At 35.4% G+C, this 19,488-nt stretch overlaps 1 protein-coding gene across 1 annotated transcript in view; it reads left to right on the top strand.

The window, feature by feature from the left end:
* The first annotated feature begins 606 nt into the window (after positions 1 to 606).
* The window catches only part of LOC145685975 (solute carrier family 53 member 1-like), a 192,101-nt gene continuing 173,219 nt past the window's right edge, over positions 607 to 19,488 (top strand). Inside the window, exons 1-2 of the mRNA XM_081758771.1 lie at positions 607 to 754; positions 6,214 to 6,362. Coding sequence (XP_081614897.1) covers positions 6,294 to 6,362 — 69 coding nt within the window. The 5' untranslated portion in view covers positions 607 to 754; positions 6,214 to 6,293. The remainder of the gene's footprint in view (positions 755 to 6,213; positions 6,363 to 19,488) is intronic.

Below are 19,488 nucleotides of genomic sequence, written 5' to 3'. Positions count from 1 at the left end.
AAAATCTAAAATTTTCACAAAACAATATTGCGTGCACAGTAACAAGTGGTTAAAATGCGATCACTGGGACGATTTGTAGATACAGATATATGTTTTACACCAAACTGCTCCTATACCTGTGAAAATTGCATTTCGAGCAAAACTTAAATAAAACCTGCACATAACATTTTCTGAAGGCGAGTTCCTTCATGGCTAAGTGGTTAGCGTACGCGCCTTTGGCGTGGAAGGCCCGGGTTCGATTCCCAGCGGGAGCTCATGTGGTTCAGATTCCACTTTAATCAATAGGTTTCGTCTCACATAGCCTCGCTGCCGAAAGGGACGTTAAAATCAACTCAACTCAATCCAATTTTCTGAAGGCACAGCGACGATTCGCTTGGTCTAAGATAAGTTAAAGTAAGAGAACAATATTTCTATGATTCCTTCAGTCCAATCGTAAGTCCGCCTGCGATTTATATTACGAACTTAATTATCATTTTGTCAGAATATTGGGCAGAGAATGCTTGTAAAATCTATTAATGACACATTTTAAATTTACAACAATATGACAAATTTGTAAGAAAGATAGAATTTCGTAATAATAATAAAAATGCTTTCGATTATAATAATAAGTTAACGTAAAATGAAAATGGCTTATTAGATCAGTTGTATTTATTCTGGAAGGTTTTAAATAATTAAATACGAGCCTTTTATGTGCAGGAGTTGTTTAAGTTGAATGAAAGTTTCATGTAAATTGATGATAAACTCCAATAGCACTGTAAGTAAAATCAGTTTAAAATTTAATTTTGCAGTGTGATATTACTTTTATGTGTAGTTTCGTTATACCGTAAACTGATAATTTTAAGTGGATTGTAGTGCAACGGAATTACATTTATTCCTACGGATAGATGGTTAAACTGTACTTCTGTATTACATAATTTTGGTGCTACTAAGCAGTATGAGACTTCAAAGAAGGTAGATGAACCATTTTAATTTAATGGTAATGTGTGGCCGTAGACGTCCGCAAATGGGGATGCAGGTGGACGGGACCCTTCCCTTGAATTCAAACAAATCAATAGTTTGAACTGTTTCCGACTACTAGCAATATTTTTAAACTTTAACCCTCCAATATTTTTTATTTCTTTATGTGTCCAACTTTGTTGTATAAGTATCTGCTACTGGCATACGATACTTGGGTATCACAGAACAGAGTAGCATTCGTCTATCTGTTGAAAACTATATCTCAAATATCGGAATGATACCACACAAATTAGCTTCTAGGTAATTCCTTTGCACGTCCTTTCCCTTCATCTATCAGGAGCTGAACCTTATATGTCAAAAGACCATATACAGGGTGTTTGAAAACAACACGGACAACGTTTGGGACGTGATTCCTGACACCAAGATAAGACAAAAAGTATAAACCAACCTGGGTGCACAAATGCTTCCTTTCGGAGTTATAGGCTGCCGAAAACATAAAAAAAAAAAATGAAATTTAAAAGGTCCATAGCTCCAAAACTATTGGACCTACCGTAGTCGGGTCAAGACTTCACTTAGGAACTAATATGTGCGCTATCCAAAAATACATGTTTCAGAATCCTAAGGTACTTACGCAGCAATTTTTATAGATGGAGTTTGGCTACGGGTATATAATTTGAAATACTCACCAACTACCTCTATAAAAACTGTTGCAGGAGTATCGCAGGATTCTGAAACATGTATTTTTGGATAGAGCACATACTAGTTCCTAAGTGAAGTCTTGATCCGACTACGGTAGGTCCCATAGTGTTGGAACTATGGATCTTTATTATTATTATTATTATTATTATTATTATTATTATTATTATTATTATTATTATTATTATTATTATTATTATTATTATTATTATTATTATTATTATTATTATGTTTACGGCAGCCTTTAACTTGGTGTCAGCGTCAGGAATCAGCTTCCAAACACGTTGTCGGTGGAATATAGATCATTCAAAATTAGGGGAAAAGGCCCAGTACGTTCCTTTTCTAACACGTTCCATGAATATTGAACAAGAGAGCCAGAGAATGTCAAGTTGCAAAGATATCGTCATGACAGTAAGTTCCTCGCCAGAATATTTCAAATATCTTCTAATTGGGGAAACATAGTGTTTCAAGAATAATCCTCTTAATGACTTGGTAGGCTCTCCCTCTCTCCCTCCCTCTTACTCTTTCTCTATCGATATATTTTGCTTTTACCTGGACAAAACTGTTTCCAAGATGCTTGCCTTGGTCAAGGAAGCTGACAAAGACGACGCCCTGGTTTTCCGTAGTTCAGTGAGTTCAAGAACGGACGGGAGGTCGTTGAAGACATGGAGCGATCTGGACAGCCTTCAACGAGTGGTTTGGAAAAAAAAAAATGGCCAAAGTGAAAAATCTCCTGGCCTATGATCTGCAATCACGTAGCGCTGCGCCAGCTCTGTAGATTTAAGGCTGATTTTACAAATGTTTAATATAATTTATCTTCATATTGAATTTGAACACTACGAAATAAATTCATGCTTACGTGCCTGGTGTCCACTACTTCTGCTCGAATATTCATGTGTTTGATTCCCGGTGTGGCATTTCTTAATTTACCATGTCTCGACCATTTCAAATATAATTTCATGTTGATTGATCTTATCATATTGAAAAAATAATACAGTGGTTTTGAACACAGACTACGCAGAATGATTTAACAAAACACTGTTCGGGCTCAGCAGCATCTCTTATATTCTACTCAACAAGTTTTACGGGCTAGCTTGATTAAATTTTGACGAAGTCTTATCAGGAAAATATATACCTTATCCTTTCTGTAGTTCTAGCTCGTTTATGCTGTTATAAACTTGTAGTTATCTTTTCAGTGCAATGTTTTGAAGCACATATGCACATATCACGCGATAACGAAAATTACAAATTTAGTGAAAAGAGAGGGCGAAATAGTGTTCGTCAGAATTAAATTTAAAAATAAAATGAACGTTAATGAAAAATTAGTTCAACGTCCCACCATTATGCACTTTAGACTATAGGAAACGTGTGATTAATGAAAGTAGAATTTTATCGAACCCGGGATTATAATATGCACCCGTGACTATACGAACCCCGGACAATATGCAATGACGCTGACCACTAAACCATCGGGAAGGGCTAGAGTTAACCACCTCATATAAATTTTCTGTGTGTATTATGATGACGATGTTTCATCATCCCCGGTCTGTTCGCATTATACAGAGTCACAGGTATGACAGCTTCCAGGATACGAAATTCGTAGCCATCACTGCGATGTTTCGTCGTCTCCGGGTCTGTTTGGTTCATACAGAGTCACGGGTATGACAGCTTCCAGATCACAAAATTCGTAGTCATCACTTCTTCCCAGTGCCACGCATAATAAAACGTTCCTTACAACCCCAATGGATAAAAACAGGCTGCGGCAAGATAGCTTTTTCTAAAAATAGGAATTAATTCCCAGTGGGAGCTCATATCGTTCGGATTCCACATTAAGCTGTAAGTCCATGTCTCATAAGGGACGCTAAATCCCAATTAAATACAAGTAAAATTAGATGTTCTAGAAGGGTCTACAAAACAAAGGCCTATGTACAACAACAAATTTCTGTAAATCTTTCAAAAATATTCAAGAATCCTTTTTCAAAAGTTTGATTTAGAGGCTTCTACCAAAAATAAAAAAGCGAAGTATGCTATTTTACGCATTATTGAATTTGATCAGTTGCTACATTTCCTTCGTTGACGTTAGGAAACGTTGACGTTACTTGTTCTTCTAATCTATCTAACATAAATAAAATAAAGAGTTTGTTTGACTGTGTGCAGGCTGGGGATCAGACGAGTGGACCGAGAGTTACCAAATTTGGGTCACGGATACCTTGGTCCAGGCTCGAGACCGAGACGAAGAATTTTTTTCAAATTTCGAACTAGGGGGGTATCAGGGGAGCGTTTATCGGGACATGTAATAGTAGTAGAAAATGACCGATATTAGTGTCGAATTCATAGTTTTCGTGGAACTCCGATCGCATTAACTTCCAAATTCGATCCAAATCCATTCGGCTGCGGGCCGAAGGTCACAAGGGGGGATACCGAGACATGTAAAAATAATCCAAAATGACCGATATTATTGTCAAATCCATATTTTTCGCGTTTGCTGAGATGAATGGTGATACTCTCATCGGCGTTGACTTCTAAGTTAATGTACGAAATTTCGCATTTCTAGTTAGTACGGGACGTACTAAACATTTATCATTGAGTGAATCAACCTTAAAACCTTGAGGAACGCAATTTGAGGAAGTTTATATCTCAACTTCTTATGGTTTATCACACGTATCCTCGGAAGGCATAATCTGTCAAGGCGGATGCACTTCCATGCACAGACACTGTTGCAGTTACTTGTCGCGTACCATTTATCGTGGGGTCTTGCCCTATTATTCTGCCCTTCGAATACACGTTTGTTTTGCCCGAGTCTTCTACACTTCGTCCCATCCATACCATTACATATATGTTTTTCGCGGTTACATCATTGGTTTTCCTTTGCATTTTACCTTACATTGATATATCATACAACCCGCTTCTCATTTCAATACCTTACGCTATATCCAAGATTGTGGCTTTCAAGATGGCCGCCAAGTCAGTGTTATAGCATATCAAATATCTTGATATCCTGGTGCTGCCCATCCTTTCCGTTTCCAACATAAACTGGTATCTTGCGATGTTTACCTTATATCATATTGTCGCGTGGTGCGTTATGTTGCGGAGCATATCTCCGGCGTTTCTGGATGGGGGAAGCTCCAATTTGTCATTTTTTCTTCTTTTCTATTATGTGTTCTCTGGGCGAAGTTTGAATCGGATCTGATCGTGCCTTGTTCTGTACATTGCTTGTAAGGGTGAAATACACCTTGTACGGATAAGTTCTCCAATTCGTTTAAGTGTTATCGCATTTTGCATTTTTAATATTTACAAATAAATAAGTGCGTACCAATATTTAGCATTTTCAAAAATCAGTTAACAAATAATGAAATCAGACATGTTCTTCTTTCGAAGTAACATTACGTATCAATCAGTGGCCGCGGAACCTAGGAGGCCAGGCCCTGTTAGACCCCCAAAATTTTCATTAGGGGCTGGGTTCTTCCCCTGAATGGTCAATCCATACTTTAATTGATTTGCGGGTAGGACTACTGTTAATAGTTTTAAAACTCAGCGCAAGGCTTTGTGTTTACTTTAAAAAAATAAACTAACACATATACCGCATAATCTATCCGTATATTATTTGATACGCATATATGTATAGTCATTTGAAGTAAGTTAACTTGTTTACTTAATCCCTCATTTGAGTTAATTATAAATTATTTAAGTTACCCGACTGTTATCTTCTCATCGGCGCCTCTGGTGCCCGTATATTTTTTCTGGTACTGTGCCGTGTACTTTGAGTACAAGTATGCAAAGACTCCCTTTTGTCATTTCATCAGTCAGCGTTTTGCGTCACTCCTGCACAAAAAAACTCTATGGTTTGTTCTTTTAACAGGTGGGGGCAACTTCATGCTGCTGTTCTAGCTGCTCTACCAGGCATAATTATTCTTGAAGCGGGGTTTAGTGGGGTTCCCTAACTCACGGATTTTGTGTCTCATGAATTTCTGTGGCCCACTGTACACATTTTAAGAATACCATTATTATTGTTATTGTTTCACTATGATGCCAATTGGCATCAAAATGCATTTTAGGTTATCATCTGGGGCGGGGAGGGGAATTCACTCTTTCATAATTGGCAAATTTTAATCTCAAGCTGTGGAAATCATCTAATTCTCCTGAAAACTCTGTACCATACGTTTTGTCGAAATTGAATATTTTTTGCGTAAATTATCCTGCAAAATTTTGTATGCACAAGTTTAAACTTGCAACAAGGAGTTATTTACCCCGTTTGACCCCTTATCCTTCATGGATTGCAAACACAAAGAACAGAATTATTTCTGCCGAGGCACTTACCAAGTTTCGTTAAAATCAGGTAAGGTTTACGAGAGTTATGGTGGATCGGATGGACGGACAGACACGCAAATACCAATCGAGACAAATGGTAGAAACTTCGCTGCATCAACTATCGTAAGATCTCTGAAAGTCATGCATCTGTTTTCTGCTAATTAAACGTAACATATGTTTAAGATAACGAATAATTGTTATTTTACTGTATAAATTTGTATTTCTGTGTTAATATTTGTATTTTTATTTCAGCTGAATATTAATAAAACATTTAACACATTTTTCTTGGAGAAGTGAATGATATTTAGAATTGTGGCAAATATTTATACACCATGAGATTTGGTGAATACCTAAAGGCTAACATAGTTTCTGAATGGAAAAAGAAATATATTAAGTACGAGGTAAGTACGCAACATATACACATTTTCTTATTTTTTAGAGTTATGCTGGATCATACACATATCCATCTACACATACCATGGAAAATATTTTAACTCGCTTACCCCAGTTAGATTCGCATTTCAAGGAAAATTGTAATAATAAAGGTCCATGGGATATTCTAGTTTGTCGTATATTTTGAAACCTGCTAACAATTTTGGATACGCTTTTCAATCTAACTAGGGATGATTCCATACCGGGACCAAGTGCCTGGATAAAACCTATATACATCGTCTGAAAGCTCTTGCCATGAGAAGTACGAAACCGTTTTCAAATCACGGGCAAACCCGCAACCTGACCGTAGAAGGGGCCAGTTTGTTGGTATTTTTGACCATACGGTACGTATGGCATATTCGACGTAATTAAAAATGAATGTTACAATGCTTCACGCGTAAGCATCTTAGCCCATTATGTTCCTTTTTGGCTCATTGTTAGAACGTGGCTCGGGCAAGGGTTTGGTAAAATCACTTTGCACCCAAACGTACCCATTTGGTCAGTGTTGCCAACAAATTGTAAATACAATGTGGCAGATGATTTCTCTACCACTGGATGTATATCCATGTAACGTGGCATAAAGGCCAATCGTTACGAGAGAAAATATATTGTGGACGTATTCCTCTCTCAAGGACCCCAATTTGTCAGTGTTGCCAACCAATTGTAAAAATTAGAAGGTGTGAAACAGGTTCGTACAATGAGACGATTATACACCAAGGTTGGGAGAAACATTACACGACATTATAGCAAAAAGACGTTGTGTGTGACCATCTTCCAATCATTCTACGTTGTCATGTTGTCAACCAAAAGTAAATATCAGAGTGTTGCCAATGGGGTGCTTGCAATTGAACAAATATATAACGAAGGTGACATATAACGAACTAGCTTCATAGGGGCAGGTTGCGGGTTTGCCCGTGATTCGAAAAACAGTTTCGTAATTCTCATGGCAAGAGCTTTCAGACGATATATATGTTTTATCCAGATACTTGGTCCCGGTATGGAATCATCCCTAGTAAGTGACATGATGAAAACCTAGCTCAAGATAGGTACAGTCAGCAGTAAAAATATATCCACCTGACTGCAATAACTCCATTACGTCAGGTCAGGTACTTTTGCTATCATCACATACTCCTGGACAGATGATATCTAATTTCCACATAACGTTTTAATCAGCAGACAACAGCTGTTAAAGCTGTGGAACACTGAAACAATCTTTTGCTGGAGATTTGATGCATGAAGAAATTTATCAAGTTTAAGATTAATCTCTATTGTTCGGACCGTGCTGTCCAAAGAGTCTCATATATCAAATATATAACTCGTTATCTGCATAATGTGTTATTTCGCTACACTCTGTATGTCAGAACAAAGAAAAAACTGATCACACTTGAGTTAGAAAATGGTTTAAATTTACTAAAATTTCAACTCTGGTACGATTGAATAAGTTTGAAAATCTTTGTCCCCAGTCATGGATATAGGCCTACTCCAACTTCCCATAATCCTCGTATCTCTTTCCTTCTCTACAGGAGAACATGTTGCATATCAAAGAGTATGGATTGAAATTGAAATTTACTCACGTTATTTTTTTTTTATCTTTGGGAATTCAAACCCGGTCCATCTTGGTAGAAAACTGATAAGGTAACGATTTGTGTACGCCAACCAGTTACTTGGAGTAGCACAAAAACATTTAGCTGGTTGAAAACCTTTCACCTAAGACTAGTCAAAATACTAAAGCCTTTATGAATAGAAGATCATCAGTTGAGTTACTCATCATTTTCTTCTTCAATTCAGAAACTGGTCAAATGGATCATTCTCAATGAGGAAAATGTTTCGAGACGTTCCTTCAAGTTGTGGCTGAAGTTTTAATATTGGTTCCACAGCCTAGGGAGAAGAAAAGATGGCAGACATTATTTTGTAGTTATTTTCAAATTGTATCAAGACGTCCAGGAATATTACTTACTTTAGAGATATTTTAAAGTTAAATATTATCCTTAGCAAACATATTACTAATATAACTAGAACTTTAATTTGTAACTTTTACTCACAGGTTTTGTATTTTAGTGGTATCGTACGAAAGTCTCAAGCTCTAGACCCGAGATAGGGACAATTTTCTTACTTAATACTTAAAACTTAATACTTAAGTAATTGCCATTGTAATTTCTTCTTCTTCTTCTTCTTCTCATTATTATTATTATTATTATTATTATTATTATTATTATTATTATTATTATTATTATTATTATTATTATTATTATTATTATTATTATTATTAGTCATTCCACACCCCATCAGTACGCAGATTCCGTTTTACATAAGTTATTGTAAGGTAAAGTGAAATGCGACTTGTGCGTAAACTACGTTTGTAAATTCTGAGCGCTGTAATTCACAATTACACCATACCAAAAAATTTCGATGTCATTTTCTACCTGTTACTTAAAAACAGGTGATTTAAACTAAATTAGGGGTGGTAATTAAATATCTGAAGTCCCATTTCTTCTAACACATACTATTTTCAATGTAAGGACGACTCCAAAAGTGCATTCCCATCTACAATTCTCCCTTTCCTGCAATAGTAGGCAACCAACCCTTTTGTGATCCTGGCTTTTTGGGCTATTTTTTAGACTTCCAGTCAAGCAGCTACTGTATCGTCACTATTTATCCTAGGATCATGGTTCATACCTCATTCTCTTCAGAATAGAGCTGGCTTTCAAATGGTACCACTTGCATGCTCATACCATATACCAGAAGCGGGAAAAAATGTCAAAGTGAAAATTTCGGAGGGAATTTTTTTCTCAAACTTTGCCCCCCCCTGCCCCCCCCCTGTGTGATTGTAGCCATCTAAAAAAATCTGATAAATAGTACTTGGTATACTGAATGTGTGTGCCAAATTTCAAGTTTCTATCTTGAATAGTAAGGGCGAGAGAATTTGTACCAAAAATTCCCACAATGCCTCAAATTACCATAAAACACTATGATCTCAGGGAAAAAATTCCTGAGACATCCCTAATTACCCTAGGACTATAATTCGCCAATCATTCTCTTCAGAATAGAACTGTCTTTCAGGCGGTACCATTCACATGTCTCCATCATGTATCTAAGGCGGGAAATTCCTGAAAAAAGGGATTTTGGGGGGCAAAATTTCCCTTTTTTCAATTTTTGCCCCTCTGGACCCCCCTGTTTTTACGCAGAAATCGAAAAAAAACTTCTGGTAAATACTACTCGGTAGACTGAATGTTTGTGCAAAATTTTAATCTTCTACGTTCAAAAATAGGCCCGCCAGAAAAAATTTCCCTACCATGCCCCACTTTTACCCTATACAGAAGTATATTTGGATAAAAATTCACTGAGACGGCCCTAATTACCATAGAATAATAATTAGACCGTCATTCTGTTCAGAATGGAACTGCCTTTCAGACGGTATGACTCACGTGGTCCTATCATGTATATGAGGCGGGAAAATGATGACAAACGGGATTTTTGGGGTAAAAAAATTCCTTTTTTAACCCTTTGCCTCTCTGGTTCCCCCCTGGTTTTAACACTGACATCGGAACAAAATATCTGGTAAATACTACTCGGTGGACTGAATGGTTGTGCAAAATTTCAATCTTCTACGTTCAAAAATAAGCCCGCCAAAAATATATATACCGACAATGCCTTATTTTTCCCTATATAGAAGTATATTTGGATAAAAATTCACTGAGACGGCCCTAATTATCATAGAATAATAATTCGACCGTCGTTCTCTTCAGAATGGAACTGCCTTTCAGACGGTATGACTCACGTGGTCCTATCATGTATGTAAGGCGGGAAAATTACGAAAAACGGGATTTTTGGGGTAAAAAATCCCTTTTTTTACCCCTTTGCCCCGCTGGTTCCCCCCCTGTTTTAGCACTGACATCGGAACAAAAAATCTGGTAAATACTACTTGGTGAACTGAATGTTTGTGCAAAATTTCAATCTTCTACGTAGAAAAATAAGCCCACCAAAAAATATTGAACATAGGCTTAGAAAATGAGAAAATAAATTTTTGACTTATGACGTCATCATCTCCTATGTTTGGACGCAGGACGGTCTGAAACCATACGTAATGTCTTCTACAAGGCCTCTGGACTTGGAAAACAAAAAGAACCGGACGAAAAAGTTTAAATAGAAGAGAAATAACGCAATGTACCATGAAAAACGCGTATGGTACAAATTGTACCATAGGATCCCCAAAGGGTTAAGACTTAGAAACGCGTTGGATTAAACCTCAATTTTGATACAAATATATTAGTGTGGCAAATTACAAATAAATGAATAAAATAAATTGTTGAGAATGACGATTTTATTATCTTGGGGGCAATGGATGACATAAAATGTCACAAAATGATCTTACTTACGAAGTTTAAACAAAATGAATTGAAAGGATTACATAATGTAAAGGCTTAATATAAAAGGTAACAGCACAAAAACAAACATCCACACGAAACGGAAAGAGAGAAACACAGAATAAGGGACACCTAGTGACGCAGCAGACTCGTCGCCTCGCATGCAAGATAAAGAGATGAGACCGTAGTTGTAAACTCAATAATAATAATAATAATAATAATTATTATTATTATTATTATTATTATTATTATTATTATTATTATTATTATTATTATTATTATTATTATTATTATTATTATTATTGAAAACTCGTTTCCTTTTTAAATCTCTGACTGCATAAGAAATGACTGCGTATAGCGTTCATGTGTGCATTTTTTGTCAATGAGCAGTCTCAATGTCCAAATGGGATGAATATCTTCGAGAGAGAGGAACAAATAAACTTCCTTATGATAAATTATACGTCAAAGTTCGAAGCACTTGCATTTGACAGTTGCTCTTTTCTTTCTTTATTCGGGAACAAAAAAGTTTTGGCGCCTAAGTAATTACAGTATATAATATTGCAAATTTGCAAGTGGATTTATATACGTTGCAATTTGTGGTAATAAAGAAATTGTCATTGAAAAGCATTATTCTAAAAATTAAGTTTTATTTCTTCATTCATTGCAAGTATTGAATGATTGGCTTCTATGACTCGCCATCCCCAAGATCGATATCGAAAATATAGGATGTTCATATATCGACGTGGATATATTTGCGATATCGCATGTCGATATATGCCGATATCGATATATCGACAAATCGCACAGGCCTAGATCCGAGAAATAATTCTTGGAATATACTGGAATCAACAATCAAAATTTAAATATGTTCTTCCATTTCTGTAGCCGAGGTGATGGTTAAGGAGGTGAACCCGAACAAAAGTTTTAAGCCGAAAAAATGTTAAAACGAAAGTTAACATATACATGTAACATGTACATGTAGAATGGGTTATACTTCCCAATCAATAGAAAACTATTCATAGAAAACCATTAACGTAATTTATCTTTTACTTCTGTTTCTGATTGTCATCACAAACCAGCAACAGTACACATACTTTACATACTATAGCAATATACTCTATAATTTTTCACAACTAACCAAACCGGAAGATGATTTTCCGGTGATATTAAAGCGCAATGATCTACAAATTATTCATAATTCATTGTCCTTACTACGGTCAGTACTTTTGCCACAGACTGAGAGCTACAAGTCTAATAGAACTAAAAATGAGGTATTTCATTCCTTTTTTCTCTCAGACTAAAATAATTCTGTATGTTGTGATTGTCACTATTTTAAAAAATATAAGTCCCATATCACATGCTAATTCTCCCTACCGGGATTTCAAGGTAATCGGTACCCGAAAGTGTAAATTTTCGACTCTCAAATATCGACAGTTTGTTAAAAGAGATTTCATATTTCATGTTATTTCTTCGTTACCAAAACACTTCTGGTTGCTTCTATTCATGGTGAATTATCAACTTATGCAGTCAGCATAAAATTTGGGACAGCTAAGCCGTGCAACTAGGCCAAACAATATACACCATCTTATACCATAATCGGATCTTTTAAAGACACCTCCTCTCTCTCCTGCTTTCCTCTCTCCCATAATAAAATCAGCAATAACATGAGCACAATTCCAAATTCAAAATATAAATTGTTAGTATCAATAAAGCGAAAAATAAAAATAAGACGAAACAAGATTCATAAGTTGATGTAGAGAGAAACTGAAACACATCTTAACGAAAAATTGAAATCAATAGATATCTGCTACATGTACAGAAGTGGGACAGAGAGAGAAAAGGGAATAGAAGAAGAAAAAGAAAGCGGAGCACAGATAAAAATATTGGATTTAAACGTAGTAAGAAAAGAAGATAACGTTATAAAGTTCCGTTTCGAGAAATCCAACAGTGGTAACATATATATATATATATATATATATATATATATATATATATATATATATATATATATATATATATATATATATATATATATATGTGTGTGTGTGTGTGTATTCAGAACTATTGGAATATACAGAGGAAGCTCGAAGAATTTATTAAGTCACTTTCAAAATGAATACTAAACTTGGTGGTCAAATTAAATACACAACTTCCAATGAGACACATCCAGTATCATGACTGAAGTTTAACACATGCTTTGTTTTTGCGTGATGCGGTTGCACATTCGGCAGTGTTTATTAAACATAGTGATCCGAATACATTACAATAACCTTAGTAGGTAACGTAGGTCATACCTTCCATTCCAGACTAATGGAAACTGAACAAAAAGAAAGAAAGAAAAAAGAAAGAGAAATGAATGAGTGCTATTTTACTGCCACAGGAAAAAAGAGATTTTACTTATTTCATTGATATAAAATGTGTGTGTGTGTGAGAGAGAGAGAGAGAGAGAGAGGGATGAAGAGAGCCTAATATAAATATGAAAACTAATTATCATTACTCTGTATGGTGAAGAAAGCACACACTGTTTACTCGGATTCTCGCCAGTGATATCTAGTAAGTTCTCCAACCGCGGATGAATTTTTGTTTTTAGTGAATATTTTATGGAAAAAAGATAATATCTAATGGGGACTGTAACCGAGATTTTCCGTTTTAAAATCTAACACGATACCAAAACTCCACTGGTTACTGTACCGGAAACATATTTAACCAATTGTATAGTGTTTCTTTCTAAGAACAATAACATGAAAAGTGGATACAACAGATCAATTAAGTGTTTCGAATTGTCCTAGTGGCCCCATAGTTACGGTTTGCTCTTTACCAACCAACATTCGTAAATTGTCTCTATCCTAGTACAGGTGTTTGCTTCCACATTTTTACGGATTGCTTATATAGTATGAGAATTCACTCTTCGATTCTTCACGATTACTTTGTGAAAATATAAGTTTCGGCTTGAACAGGACTTGAACTTATGATTTGAATCTATACTACTCGTAACCTCAGTACGTTATCCCTACACTATCATGCCACCTAAAAATATAACTCAAATATTACTAAGTTCAGTTCTGCTCTTTATAATGAACCACCTTCTTGGATAGTTATTTATACGAAAATGCACGTCAAAATTCATTTATTTGACGACCTGAAGACAAATTAGTGCTCATTAATAAACGAAATAACACAATCCAGGAAAGGTTACATAAATAATAACGTACTATGCAGTAATTTCGCCATGCTAGTTCAAAAGCGTGTTTATAACAATAATAACAATAAATGTTTATCTTCACTGTATAGTTGTCACATCAATGAATAATGTCAGTATGTCTCTATACTTGCGATACCACTTACAGATACGTTATATGGAGACACTGTGCGAACATTCTTTGAAGATTAGGCAATTGTCCCATTTTCTCTTCCGTTTCCAGAAAATCCACGCACGTGGTGTTTATCCACCAAAAGTTCATGTGGCTTGAGAAGGAATCGATCTTATGTATACATAAAGGTCGGGAGCAGTACTATACATGTTTTGTCAAATAACCTTGTGTGTAGCATTACAAATATATTTACTTACGTCTTGTTGAGCGTGGACATGGGTTCAAATCCGTTTGGAACTATAGGACACAGTGGTTCTTAACATATAATAAACACATATCTTTAACTCTTTTTCTACCAAACGTTTGTCAGTAATTGATTAACTACTTTTTATTGTTTTACTTCAGTTTTACTCGTTTTTCCAGTAAGCTATAACGACAAGGACACGAACACACAAACATCGAGGGCAGTTAAAAATCCAAAGGCTCTCTCATCTGGAAGCCCCTCAGCTATGATGGTTACGCTTAGTAGGATTCAATTTATTCAAGTTCTGTACTGCTTACAGCAAATTTATGAGGATTTTTTCTTTCCTTATGTTGATGAACTTGAAAATGTGGAGATAGTTTTGACGCTAGACGATCACGGACAAGAATACGAGTAAACACTATGTACGTTCTTCACCATAATGAGAATATAGTGTGCATTTTTTCATTCACTTTGTCTCTTTCTGTCTTTGATAACGTTTCTTCATCATGTATTTGTTTCTGTTACATCTCTCTCTGTATTCATCTTTATCTCTGATTCTAACCTAAACATAAACGTGCGGTCCACACTGCATAAGAATAAAATCCGCACAACTTACTTAATAGGAGTAGTACAGCACCTAAACAAATTGAACGTTGTTAAGCGTAATCACCATGGCCAAGTCAATGGTGCCTGGATTTTCTTAGAGGGAACATGTCCTGTGTTGTTCGAGCTTTAAGTAGTGATTCTTTTTTCTTTTGTGACTTTTTGCTATGCTTTGTAGCTTTCAGCAAGTGAACTTACGATTTGAGTTGGGTGTTTTCTCTTCATTTTTGTCAACTTCAGTGCAAGATAAAGACTGAATATGATGACCAATATTAGGCTTAACACACTTCGCATTAGTCTTCAAAGTGTTTCAGAAGTCCCTAATCCGATTTCACTCCATGAGTAGATGCAAACCACTTTTGAACTTAAATAATATGCAGTCCTCAGTATCGAACTAGATTTTCCACGTAAACTTTTATGTATCAAATTAATTACATAACTGTGTGATCAGATTATTAATAAATTTGATAACAAAGTGAAGTATGTAGATGCCGAAGGTACTTACAACCTTCCACTTGACTCGGCTTCTCATAAAATTAATGTGGTACGTATCCACGCGGTACTTATGTAAGTTACTGATAACCAAATGAAAGAGATGCTTCAAGTTTATGATGAGATTCAGCATTAGCGACGAACTTTATACTGATGGTCATTACCAGATCCCGGATCTTGTTGACCTAAAATTTTCTAAAAGAGGACCTGTAAAATGACACAAAAATCCCTGTAAAATGACCTTAAAACTTGTGTTTGTTTAAAATGTTTATTTCGTTAAACATTGGCATTTTTTGAACATCTATTGGATTTTAATTACCATTTTTCACTCATTTTCAAAAGTGTTGTTTTAGTTAGTTGCAGTCCATTGCACGGCATTGTAATTACTGAAAGTGTCAATTCACTACCGAGTTGAATCTAGGAAGCACACTTAAAGAATAGAAGTTCGCAAATGTAGGCTGTACACACGAGAATAATAGATAAAAACTCTGTTGATGGATAAAATCTTTGTACGTCTTCTAATCCATTTTTAGTTATTCTCGTAATCACATCCTTTGTGGTTAACAACCCAGAATCATCCATTTGGCCACCTACCAACCCCTACCCGTCGTCAACCAGTTACAGCTTAGTGTTCATTAGCTTTTTAAAAATGTAGTATTTCCACCCCAATAGTCAGGAACAAGAAAAAGGGATATATATATATATATATATATATATATATATATATATATATATATATATATATATATATATATATATATATATATATATATATAAAACTTGTGTTTTACAAATCCTTAAAGTGTTCATTTTAAGATTTCCTTATGTAGAAGCAAAAGAATAAAAAGACCATAAGTAACTTAAAAGTTACCTTAAAATATTAAAAATGATATGAAACTTCAAAACAGCAAAAAGTGACCAAAGGTTGACCCTAAAAAATTATTTCTAGAACCTTGAGTTGATGGATAACGTTTTTATTTGAACTTGGCTTGCCCTATGCGTAACGGAAAAAAGTTGTCATGTCAACCAGATCCACGCCCTGGTCATTACTATAAAGTACGTACTGGCCGCAAAGTTGTGAAAATGATTCTTAAAAAGAATATTCCTTCATATATTCTCTCAGTTCTCCTCGCTGTTGGGTGACGTATCCCGGACAGATAAGTACTTGTGCCAGGTGTTACAGCGACACGCATTTGGTGTCCCAGTGCGATCGCCGGACATTTAGCGCCCGTTTAGATAATCGGCCCAGTGGCCCTTCTGGAAATTCTACTTTGGGTAACCGAATTGCTCGACCTATATTAACTCGTTAAGGCAATTCGTTAAGAAGTGGAAGCAAACACCTGTAGCAGAATAGAGACGATTCACGAATGTTGGTTGGGAAAGAGCAAATCGTAACTCTGGGACTATTAGGACAATTCGAAACACTTAATCGATCTGTACTATCCACTTTTCATGTTGTTGTTAGAAAGAAACACTATACAATTGGTTAAACATACTTCAGGTAGAGTAACCGGTGGACTATTGGTGTCGTGTTACCGTTCAAACGGAAAATCTCGGTTTGAATCCCAATCAGGTAGTATCTTTTTCCCATAAAATATTCGCTACCAATAGAGACTCATCCCCGGTTGAAAAACTTACAAGCCATCATTGGCTTGAATCCGAGTAAACGGTGTGTGCGTTCTTCAACAATGTAATAATAATTAGTTTGCATATCGATTTTCGTTTCTCTTTCTCTCTCTGTATCCATCTTTCTTCACGTTTCCTTATCATTATTTTATCTTTTTCTTCTGTTTCTTCTTCTCTCTCTCCTTTTTTTTCTCTCTCTCTCTCTCGCTTACACACACACACACAAGTACACACAAACACAAACCTTATGTCAAGGAAACAAGTAAAACCTCTTTTTACCTGTGGCAGTAAAGTAACACTCATTCAGTTTTCTTTCTCTCTTTTTTCTTTTTTGTTCATTTTGTATTAGTAGTCCGGAATGGAAGGTACGACCTACGCTACCTACTAGATTTATTATAATGTATTTCGGATCACTATGTTTAATGAACACTGCCAAATTTTGCAACCGAACCACGCAGAAACAAAGCATGCGTTAAGCTTTAGGCATGATCCTAGATGTGTCTCGGAACTCTACAGTTTGATTGGAAATTGAGTATTTAATTTTGCCACCAAGATTGGTATTCATTGTGAAAGGACTTAATAATACATCCTCTATATATTGGAATAGCTCTCAAAATATACATATATATAAAAACAAACGTTATTTCCACATCACGATTAGATTTCTGGAAATAAAACCTTATAACGTTATGTTCTTTTCTTACTACGTTTAAATCCAATATTTTTATCTGTGTTCCGTTTCCTTTTTCTTCTTCTAGCTCCTTTTCTGTCTCTCTGTCCCACTTCTGTACATCTAGCAGATATCTATTGGTTTCAATTTTTCATTAAGATATGCTTAGGTTTCTCCATACCTCAACTTACGATGCTTGTTTCGTCTCATTTTTATTTTTCGCTTTATTGATACTAATACATGTATATTTTGAATTTGGAATTGTGCTCATGTTATTGCTGATTTTAGTATGGGAGAGAGGAAAGCAGGAGAGAGAGGAGGTGTCTTTAAAAGATCCGATTATGATATAAGATGGTGTATATTGTTTGGCCTAGCTGCATGGCTTAGCTGTCCCAATTTTTTATGCTGAGTGCATAAGTTGATAATTCAACATGAATAGAAGCAACCAGAAGTGTTTGGTAACGAAGAAATAACAACATGAAATGTGAAATCCCTTTTAACAAACTGTCGATATTTGAGAGTCGAAAAATTTACATTTTCGGGTACCAATTCGCTTGAAATCCCGGTAGCCAGAATTAGCCCAGGATAGGGGACTTATATTATTAAAAAATAGTGACAATCACAGCAAAATGCAAAAGTATTTTAGTCTGAGAGAAACAAGTAATGAAATCTTTCATTTCTAGTTCTATTAGTCTTGTAGCTCTCAGTCTGTGGCGAAAGTATTGATATAAATAAGGACAATGAATTATGATTATATTGTAGAACATACGACTTTAATGTCACATGAATTCCATCTTCCGGTTTGGTTAGTTGTGAAAAATTATAGAGTATATTCCTATCATTTTTATTTTTCACTGTCGTTGATTTGTGATGACAATCAGAAACAGAAGTAAAAGGTAAATTACAACAATAGTTTTCTATTAAGGGGGAAGTATAACTACTCTTATTTTAACAAATTTTTTGAGTTAACTTTTGTGTTCGGGTTCACCTTCTTACCCCGCAATCTTGGGTACAGAAATCGAAGAACATATTTAGATTTTGATTGTTGATTCCAGTATATTTCAAGCATTATTTCTCAGATGTAGGCCTGTGTGATATGTCGATATATAGATATTGTCGATATCGACGTATATCGGCATTCGATATCGCAAATATATCGACCTCGATATATGAAGAACCTAAATTTTCTAAAGCGATATTCGGAGTGGCAAGGTATAGGAGGCCACTAAGACTTGCGATGGATGAAGAAATAAAACTTAATTATTACAATAATGTCTTCTAATTACAATAACTTTATTACCACAAGTTGCAATGTAAATAAATTCACTTGCAAATTTGCAATATTATATACTGTAAATTCTTATCCGCAAATACTTTTCTGTTTCCGAAAAAAGAACACGTGTCAAAAGCAAGTGCTTCGAACTTTGACCTAGAATTTATCATAAGGAAGTGTTTTTGTTCCTCTCTCTCGGAGATTTCCATCTGTTTTCGCCTTTGGGTCGCTCAGTGACAAAAAGTGCACACATGACCGCTATGTGCAGACATGTTCATAGGCAAGGGAAACGAGTTTTTAATAATAATAATAATAATAATAATAATAATAATAATAATAATAATAATAATAATAATAATAATGGGTTCGCAACTAGGATCCCATCTCTTTATCTTGCATGGTAGGCCCGCAAATCTGCTACGCCAATGATTTCCCTTACTCAGTGTTTGTCTCTCTTTCTGTTTTGTGTGGATGTTTTTGTACTGCTAGGCTTTTATATTAAATCCTTCCAT

Source organism: Thermobia domestica, chromosome 5 (assembly GCF_964235325.1).
Source record: "Thermobia domestica chromosome 5, izTheDome1.hap1.1, whole genome shotgun sequence".
NCBI lineage: Eukaryota > Metazoa > Arthropoda > Insecta > Zygentoma > Lepismatidae > Thermobia > Thermobia domestica.
The sequence above is the reverse complement of the archived record's forward strand: the minus strand, read 5'-3'. Positions and strand labels throughout refer to the sequence as shown.